The sequence below is a fragment of the Diadema antillarum genome, unplaced genomic scaffold (genome assembly GCF_040938485.1).
Source record: "Diadema antillarum isolate AM-2024a unplaced genomic scaffold, OU_Dant_1.0 seq00001215_RagTag, whole genome shotgun sequence".
In the NCBI taxonomy this organism is placed as follows: domain Eukaryota; kingdom Metazoa; phylum Echinodermata; class Echinoidea; order Diadematoida; family Diadematidae; genus Diadema; species Diadema antillarum.
The window spans coordinates 336561-346462 of record NW_027272007.1 but is presented as its reverse complement, the minus strand read 5'-3'; the positions used below and the strand labels follow the sequence as shown (position 1 = coordinate 346462).

General features: G+C 35.9%; 1 protein-coding gene across 1 annotated transcript; it reads right to left on the bottom strand.

Moving 5' to 3' along the window:
* Positions 1-6247: 6247 nt before the first annotated feature.
* On the bottom strand, positions 6248-8446 carry LOC139744862 (uncharacterized). Its single transcript, XM_071655274.1, has one exon. The coding sequence runs from the start codon at positions 8303-8305 to the stop codon at positions 6248-6250; it is 2058 nt and encodes a 685-aa protein (XP_071511375.1). The 5' UTR covers positions 8306-8446.
* Positions 8447-9902: the final 1456 nt, after the last annotated feature.

The following is a 9902-nucleotide window of genomic DNA, read 5'->3' as shown; positions in this document are numbered from 1 at the left end:
GTAGAAGTGGTACTTTGACAATTCGTAAATTCAGAACGTTTTGTCAAATTTTCCAGTTCACTGATGTGTTTCGTAGTTCTTCTCTGTTTGCTGACTCCACAGAGGTATTTGAAGGTAAATTCTCTTCAGACGGTAGACCTGTTCTCAGTGGGTGATGTTTCTTATGTTAAGGTATATTTCAGCCGCAACTGGGGGGCTTCAGTATGCCTAACAATAAACTTGCAATGAACTTGACTCATTGCATGACCCAATCAATCATCTTTTATTCTTATTTAAGAAACTCCCCCGTCACCGATATTGCGACATAAGTTACAGTGTTTTCAAACCGAATAGATCCATTTGGCGCAGTACATTATCATGTGAAACATTAGTTACAGGGAGTACCATAAGCAATATCTTCATGCATTGAGATCATGTTTAGATTTTTTTTTTTTTTGGGGGGGGGGGGGGTTGCGAGAGCCTACGACACATTCTTTTTGAAGCTGTTCAGCCGTTATGATTTGTGTTTGTGTTTGTGTTTGTGTTTGATGGCTGTTTTGACGACAGTGTCCAACGCAGTGAAGCGAGACCAAACTCATTTGATTATCGAGTATGTAGCTACAATTTGGTTCTCATGTACGTGCGACGTCGAGTAAAGCGAATTGTTGATAACAAAAGCGTTTGCTCTCTAAACACCTTCCTGTTTCGTTGAATAACCGATTTCCTTCAGGAAAACTACGGTTTCCTAATATGGATTACCCTTTCAAGGTCGATTGTTTGTTTGTTTGGTTTCTTTTTTTTGCACGTAGTGCTTGAATCATGTTCCTCCAAATTATGTGTCTTTGATATAGCTCTTTCTGTTTATACTTTTCTGCAAAAAACCCCAAAAAACTGACTTTGATCAAACAGCTCCTGTTCTTCTGTTAAGTTTTTTTTTTTTTTTTTTTTTGCCTAACGTACAGGACATCCTCTTTTCACACATGTCAAAGTATGGAAAAGGATCATGACGTTGAAATGCAATGATGTTAATTAAAATTTTCTTCTCTTGAAGTGGAAGTATGAATAAAACCAATGTCGTAGTGGTATATTACCAGTTTATCCGAAAGTGTTTTTACTGAGAGAGAGAGAGAGAGAGAAAAAAAAAAAAGAAGTCAGAATCCACAATGGACTTAAGCCCGCCGCACACTACACGATTTTGCCCCGATTCACCGGTCTTAAGACCTTAAGACTAGAAGTGTGACGTCATAGTCTTGCCAGTTTCCAGTCGTACGACTGGGTCTTAGCGCCAGTCGTAGAGATTTGACATGTTGAATTTCTACGACTGGTCGTAGGCTTTCAGCCATTAATCACAATGCAGTAAAATGCAAGCGCACGCAGTGCGCACTGCGCGCGCTTTACAGTCGGGTCGTATAGTGTGCGGTGTCCGGTCGTACGACTGGTCTTAAGACCCAGCTTGGCTTAAGACTTTAAGACCAGTCTGATCGTGTAGTGTGCGATGGCCTTTAGAAGGAAAAGCACCTTAAGCACTTCATGAGAAAGCAGTTGAGTCATGTATCTTACTTTATCTCTTTACCCCCCCCACCATACTCATTGTACTCAAATACATTTGTATTCCCATTTTAAAGTGATTTTTTTTTTTTTTTTTTGGGGGGGGGGGGGGGGGGCTCTGTGCCATCAACTCTAACCAGGTTTCATTGGCCCTTTCCAAAGATTCACATCAATGTAAATATAAATTTCATGTATTTTTTAGTGTATAAACTACACATTTGTCGCTTAAATAAATGCTGACGCTGACTTTCAAACCCTCAGTGTACTATATTTATATCATTTCAATGTAGTCCTTAGAAGTGAGCGCATGATTTTGATTTTGATTTTGATTGCATATGATTAAGATGTTGGAATGCTTCAAGGGTTTTTTCCCCCGAAATTTTTCGTCTTTCAATTTTTTAAAAACATATTTTTTTTTGAAAAATTCAATTTACGCTCGAACACACACACACATACACAAACATACACACAGGAACATACAACCCCGCATTGATTACTATGAACTGACATTTTAACAAGACAAAATCACTCCCATGGACAGCTGTGTAAGTACAGCTTTTTTTCAGGGGAAAGCCAAACACACAAAAAGTACAGAATTAGAAAATTTAGCATATAAAGGTGGAAATGGATTCAAATTACTTATTTGGAAGTGGTTGATTTTGTTTGAACGTTCTACGGTTCTCGTGCCACTTATACATGGCGTTAATCACCTGGCCTGATGTTTTGTCCCATATGTCCCTTTCCAACGAGGCGTATAGGTGTATAAATAGTTACCTGGGGGTGTTTCATGAAGCTGCTCGTAAAGTTACGAACAACTTACGAGCGACTGGTGATCAGTTCTTGGGCTGAATTATGGAAATTCTGATAAGTACAGGAGTGTATAGCACATCAGAACTGATCACCAGTCGCTCGTAAGCTGTTCGTAACTTTACGAACAGCTTTATGAAACAGGGCCCTGGTGTAATAATAATGACAGAGCCCTCTGGCAAAGCAGTGTTTTTGAACGCTGAAGAGGCTACCCTGGATGAATAAAATCACATTATTTTTATTATTTCCACTCAAAGAATGTGAAAAGAAGAGTTGATGAGGTAGTTTTGTACCACTAGCACAAAATAGTTTGACTTTTTAAACGCTTCAAGTCTTCTGGGTTTTTTTTTTTTTAGTTGAATATAATCATTTCATCCAGAGGTAAGCAATTTCTGATTCAGACATCAACGCTCTTAGATTTGTTGTGCAAACTTTAACCATTGTATATGCTTGATTGCGATGCCATTAGATTCCTTACAATAGAAAGACGGGATCTACCGAGCCCCACTCTGTGAATCAAGTATGACTTCATACACTAGCAGCCGTCAATCATATCATGAAGCCGTAATTTAAGTGCTGCACCAAATTCCTTCACTCTTTTTTTTTTTCATTCTAATTAAATCTTTTCATTGGCGAGCACGGGGCTGCTCCGTCAAAAGTCGTGTACTCCCTCGTGCACGTCAAAGAAATAATGTTAGGTTCATGATAGTATAATGTGTGCACATTCTGCAAAAATACATCTATCAAATTACCAATACATTTAATTTGGATTACACATCACGATATAACTGATATTACGCATGATGACGTTACTTATTACTGCGTTTGAATAAGGAACTATGTGCCGATTTAAAGTCCGGCGTGACTTAATGCATATAATATCTTTAAGCACTGCCCAAATAAATTTGCCTAGTGTCTGTACTGTGACATCGTATACAACCACATTTTTTTTTTATTCAAGATATCGACAAAATTGAATCTATCCTGTTACCTGAGAAAAGTGTCCATCAAAAGCGCGAGCAAAAAGTGAGTGAGTGAGTGCCATTTTATGCCGAACGATATAGACATTTTGTTGTAGGAGTACAATCACAAATTCCCTGGCAATTTGATTTGTGCTATGCTCGATAGAGCTAGCCAATGGCGTAGCGCGAAGATCTCATATAAGTGCATCTGTCATGACTGGTATGCAGTTGTTACCTGCGCAGCTGTTACCCACTTGCATCAAACTACAGCATAGCATATGTACTACACGTACCATACTCCCCGAAGGTACATTTGTTACGATTTTCGCTGATGACGACTGATTTCTTGACGGTTTATGCGGATCTCGATAGTATGTTTAATTGATAATCGTATCAAACGCACCTGCATCAATACGCTATGTGACGCTACCATTTGTTGGTTGCTTTGCGTGATTCACCAACAACCAGATGTGCGATTTCCATTCATAAGAACAAACGGGGAAAAAAAAACTTTTCTATTGTGGAAAACTGTCTCAACAAAGTATCAAAAGCTGTAAATTGAGATTTCAGGTAAAAACAAGCGAGGATGTCAGCGAATCTAACCTATTCCATGGCGAGAGTATCGAATTCCTACCACATTGTGTGGTATTCCGTGTACCTATGCCTGGCGATCTTGCTAAACGTACTCGTCCTGATTGTTATTCATCGACAGAGAGAGCTACAGGATGTCATGCGAAGTCTCTATCAAATTCTTGCCTGGCTGAATCTATTCCTTGGCTTTATTTGGAATGTGTGGTCCATCTTATGGTACAATTTTCCCAATCCTCAGACATGCACTGTCACCAGCAAAATATTCCCTTTTCCTTACAGGACATTGATAACCACAATAATGACCTGCCTGTCCAGTATTAGCATAAATATGTACATTCTCGTTAGCCGACCGCTTCGATACCACGCAATCATCAACTACAAACGATTTTGGATGGGGGTTCTTGTCTACCTGATTGTAGTCGTACCAATTTATTCTACCTTTCTTCCACTCCCGTTCATGCCATTTCTGGAACTCATGATAAAGGAGTGTTTGAACGTAAAGTTTCGGCCATATTATGATCAAATGCTCTACTCCTGGAAAACATCCATGCTGCTCGTTCCTGTAGCAGTAGCAATCGTTGTGACGTCCATCGTGAATTTGCTGCTTCTGAGAGTTGCCTGCAGGCAGATGCGTGCCGTCGCTAGTGCGGAGGAGAGTGTCTATGTTATTACAGCCCCTCGGACTGACAGCATCGTGACAGCTCCGGACAATGCCGGTCAATGCCAATCAGCCAACTCCAGCGGACGCGACCCCCATCCCGTCTTCAGCTCCAAACGTCCGAGGCGACACCGAGGAGTGACCACAGTGTTCCTGTTGACTGGAAGTCTCCTTATCGGTTGGTTGCCTTTCTTGGTCTATTATGTCATACAAAGTAGCCAGTGGGCACATATTTTTGACAAGTTAGCCGCGTCCTGCACGTGGGTTCAACCGTTTGTGTATCTCCTGACTAACGGTGAGGCTAAACGCATCAGTAAGTCTCTTTTTCAGCGAAGTTGTTCACTACGACTTTGAAAAAAGGTCACTGCCAGAGTCGCAAACACAATTTACTTGAAGGTTGAGTATGTTCCAAACACAGTAACAGTTAATCATCCCGAAGTTTCACTGTTACGGTTAGTTATCCCGAAGGTTCATTATTCCGAAGGTTTGTAATTCCGAAAGTGGAATACTAGCATGACTAGGAAGGTTCTATATTTCGAAGGTTCGCTAATCCGAAAGAAACTAAAGGTTCGTTAATCTGAAAGTTCAGAAATCCGAAATGAAAAAAAAAAAATGCTCGTTATTCCGAACGTTAGTTAATCCTGAAAAAAATAAAAGGTTGATAGTAATTCTGAAGGCTTGTTTGTATGCACTTTTTTTTTTAAATTTTCGGATTATCAAACGACCCTTCGGAATAACGAATCTTGGTTCTATTTTTGATTAACGAACATTATTTTGGAATAACGAACCTTCGATATAGGATTACTGAGCCCTATTTCATTTTTGGATTAAAGAACCTTCGGAATTACAAATAAAATGCAGTCAGACGTTGTATTGATGTGAATTAAATGTTTACCAATGCTAGGAAACTAAAACATGTGTCACAACAGGAATATGCACCCTGGAATCACAGGACGAAAATAGCTATCTTTTCTTCCTGTGTGTGTATATTTGCCATTTATTTGGAGAAACAAGTTACCTGTTGAATAACGAATCTAGGGAATAACGAACTTTCGGACTAATGCAACTAACATTAGGGTGGACGAATCCTATTCTATTTTGGATTTACGAACCGTTGGATGTACGAATTTTGTGCGTTCCGAATATTGATTTTTTTAAATTTATAGTTTATTTCTATTTTTAAGGAGCATTTGTAATAATAAGCACCAACAGGTTACACGGCCAAAAACAGCAAATTCATTTGTTCTCCCTGCAAAACTCGAGTACATAAACTAAGATTTGCCGAGCTATGCAAATGTAACTGAAGGCATTGCACAATATGACGTTGAGTGTTTCAAACAATACAACCAAACCATCAAAATGTTTGACCGTAATGTGTCTAAAATCAACGAAACTGTTGCGGCGTACTTTCATTGTACTACCTAATTATTGTGACAAACAAGGAATACGCTGCCAAGGCATCAAGACTGTCGCGCATTTACTTTTTTTTTTCATAGATTGCTATAAATGTTCACATCTTTTTTTTTTTTTTTTCATTCAGTATTTATTGGTAAAAAGCAAATGCCATTTACAGCAAAGAATAAAAAAATCAATCGAATTACAGAATCACATAATAAAAAGTGCAGCAAAACAAAGTGGATACTTAAAATATCACATAACAAATATGACAAAAATACCGTGTAGAAAAAATATACAGTGCAAATTAAATGTCAAACCTCCATTTTTGAAAATGAATACCAAGTTTCCCTTTCTTTTTAGAAATTCTATATTCTATTTCTTTATTATTATTTAAGTAAGCCTGGAAAGATTCAAAAGTAGGGGTTTTATTCTGGAATTTACAGACATATATGAAATACTTTACAGATAAAAAAATATATGATATATAAGAGTCTCCATAGAGACCGAACATTTTCTCAAAATTAGAAAATATATAATTTTTCTTTTCCTTGTGATTTATAATATCTATTATCTTTTGCCATAAAGGTAGTATATGGGGACATAAAATAAACAAATGTAAAAAAGTTTCAGGCGATTTATTACAAAAGAAACATAATGATGAATCTTTTCTCTTGATTTTAAATAGAAATTCATTTAATGCTATTGCCCTATAAAACAGTTTTACAAAAAAGGATCGTAATCGAGTATCAATGGTGCTTGTCAAATTTCTCATAAGGATTTTTTCCCATATGGGAGAATTTAGGTTAAATGAGTCATTCCAAAAAGAAAAATGATTAATTGGGATGACCTTTTCCAACAATACATCATATACATACTTGGAAACCTTACGAGTTTGCATAAGTTTACCTACAGTCGTTTCAAAAATAAAATCTTGATTTATTTCTGAATGTGTGAGCCATTCTTGTGGAATATTCTTCATTAAAAAATTATATTTCCTCCTATCAGATTTATCTATATCATAATCAAGCACCAGCTCTTCAAATAATTTACTCCCAGGGTGAACAGGATCCAATAACTCATTAATATAAATCAAACCCTTCTGTAACCAATTATCATATACAAAGTATTGTTTTGATCTGGATCGAATATTCTTATTAAACCATAAAGACTGGCATGCACCTATTTCAGAATAAGCCGATCCAAATTCAATTTTAACCAATTTTTCTCTGAATGAATACCAGGACCTTAAAGAATCGGCTAACTGAACAGATGGCAATTTCTTTAAAATAGATTCTGGAGCATTAGTTTTCCACAAAATATCCGTTACCGGAGAGAAATTCTCTAGAACTGAAAGCTCCATACGTTTCCAGAAACTGTCAAAACTTTCATCATGTAACATTTTAACCCAATTCAATTTCTGAGAAAGAGCAAAAATCGAGGGGTCGATCATTCGTAAACCACCCTGGGAGTAATCATTACATAAATACTGCCTTTTAATCCTATCATTGCCCCCATTCCAAATGAACTTATACAATATAGTATTCAAAGATTTGAAAAACTTACTAGGAATCTTTATACACAAAACTGAAAATTGATAGAGGAGTTGGGGCAATAATAGGGTTTTTACAACACAAATCTTCCCAATCAAAGAGAGATTCCTAGCTCGCCAACAATTAAGTACACTTTTAATTGATTCTAATTTGGGCAAAAAATTCAAATTAAATAACTGATTTACATTCAAAGAAAATGTTATACCAAGGGTTTTAAATTGATTTTGCGTCCATTTAAGACCTTTTTCAGAGAAAGGAAAGTCAAGGGAGCCTTTTCTAGAACCAATCCATACAGCCTCAGATTTTGAAATATTTAGTTTACAACCAGAACAAACAGCAAAAGTGTCCAACAAATTAAACAAAGTATTGAAAGAATTTATAGATCCATCTACAAAGCATGTGGAATCATCGGCTAATAAGGATATCTTTAACTCCTTTCCCTCCACAGGGATACCTTTAATATTATCATTTTGTCTTACAGCTTGAGCCATAGTTTCAATAACTAACAAAAACAAATATGGGGAGATAGGGCAACCCTGAAAGATTCCCCTTTCCATGTCGATGGGTTTTGTTAAAAAACCGTTATTTAAGACATAGCTCTTTCTTCCAAAATAAATTGACCTAATCCAACCAATAAATTTATCTCCAAAATCAAATTTTTTTAAAACTTTCAATAAATAATTATGGTTTACACTGTCAAAAGCTTTTTGAATATCTAACAGAAGAATTGCTCCAGGTATTTCATGAAAATCAGTATACTGAATTGTATCAATTAATAATCGAATATTATTCCCAATATGTCTCCCTTTCATAAACCCAGACTGATCAGTATGAATTAATTGATCTAGTATTTTCTTAAGACGGTTTGCCAATGTTTTGGCAAGAATTTTGTAATCAACGGTTAATAAAGATATCGGTCTAAAATTCTTTAAAAACAAAGGGTCCTTATCTTTTTTTGGAATCAGAGTGATTATACCATTCCTCTGGGAAGAAGACATAAAGCCATTTTCCATGGAAAAATTTAGGGAATTTAAAAGTAAATCGGAGATATCTTGCCAAAAAACTACATAAAATTCTGCGGGGAGCCCATCAAATCCCGGAGATTTATTGTGTTTCATTGATAAAAGCGTATCATATAATTCTTTTTTAGAAAGTGGTTTTTCCAAGAAATATTTATCATTCTCGTTTAAAGTAGGAATATCAATGGATTCCAAAAAATCATCCACAACTTCTTCATTATCCTCAATATGATTTTTATATAAAGTCTGAAAAAAAGTATAAATTTCATTCTCTACTTTAGTTTGATCTGAGATAACAGCACCAATTTCGTTTTTAATTCTATATATACTTTTCTTTTCACCCATCCTTTTTTCAAGATTACAAAAATATTTCGAACTCTTTTCTCCTTCTTCTATCCAACGAACTTTCGAACGAATGATTAAGCCTTGGGTTTCATAATCAAAAATTTTATTTAATTGAGAATTCAAATTTTCCAGTTCTTCAATGTAGTGTTTATTACTTGTATCTCTGCTTAATTTCATCTGAACTTCCTCAATATTCTTAAACAATTTTTCTTTTTTGGAATTTCTTTCCTTCTTTTTCCGAGAACTATACTCTATACAGGTCGCTGTAATTGAGCACTTCAAAGAATCCCATATAATATTAGGATTGCATTCAGAATAACGATGTACAATTTTAAATTCTTCAATTTTCGCTTTTACGGTGTTAATGAAATCTGAATCATTATGTAAATAATTACAATTAAGTTTCCAAAACCCTGGCCCCCTTTTTACTTGCGAGTCCTTAAAATTTAAAACAACTATTGAGTGATCAGACTGAATCCCAGGAAGAATCTTTGAACTAACACAATTATTAACAAAATTTTCTGAGACTAATATAAAATCTAATCTAGAAAGAGCTATAGGATTCTTTTGGTGTCTTGTATACTGTTTTAGGTTCGGGTGAAAGTCTCGCCAAATATCATGTAAATTGAATTCTTCCATTAAAACTGAAATCATATCCCTAGATTTAACATTTGCATGAGTTTGCTTACCACCTTTATAGTCCAAGGGTGTCAAAACAGCATTAAAATCTCCAGCACATATCAGGGGGGTATAAGTGAATTGTTCAATCTTAGCAAATATTTGGAGAAAAAAATCAGGGTCATCATTATTGGGACCATAAACATTCACTAAAGTTAACCCGTTGAGGACGGACTGATTTTGCTACAACACGCATTTCCCATAGACACCTGCCCGAGTATACTCGGGACTCGTCCTCAACGGGTTAAAGGTACATTATTAATTACCACTGATAAAATCAAATATCTTCCATTAGGATCAGCAAATAAAGAATTAAGAGTAAATGAAATATGATTACGAATTAAAATAACGACACCCCTACTATAAG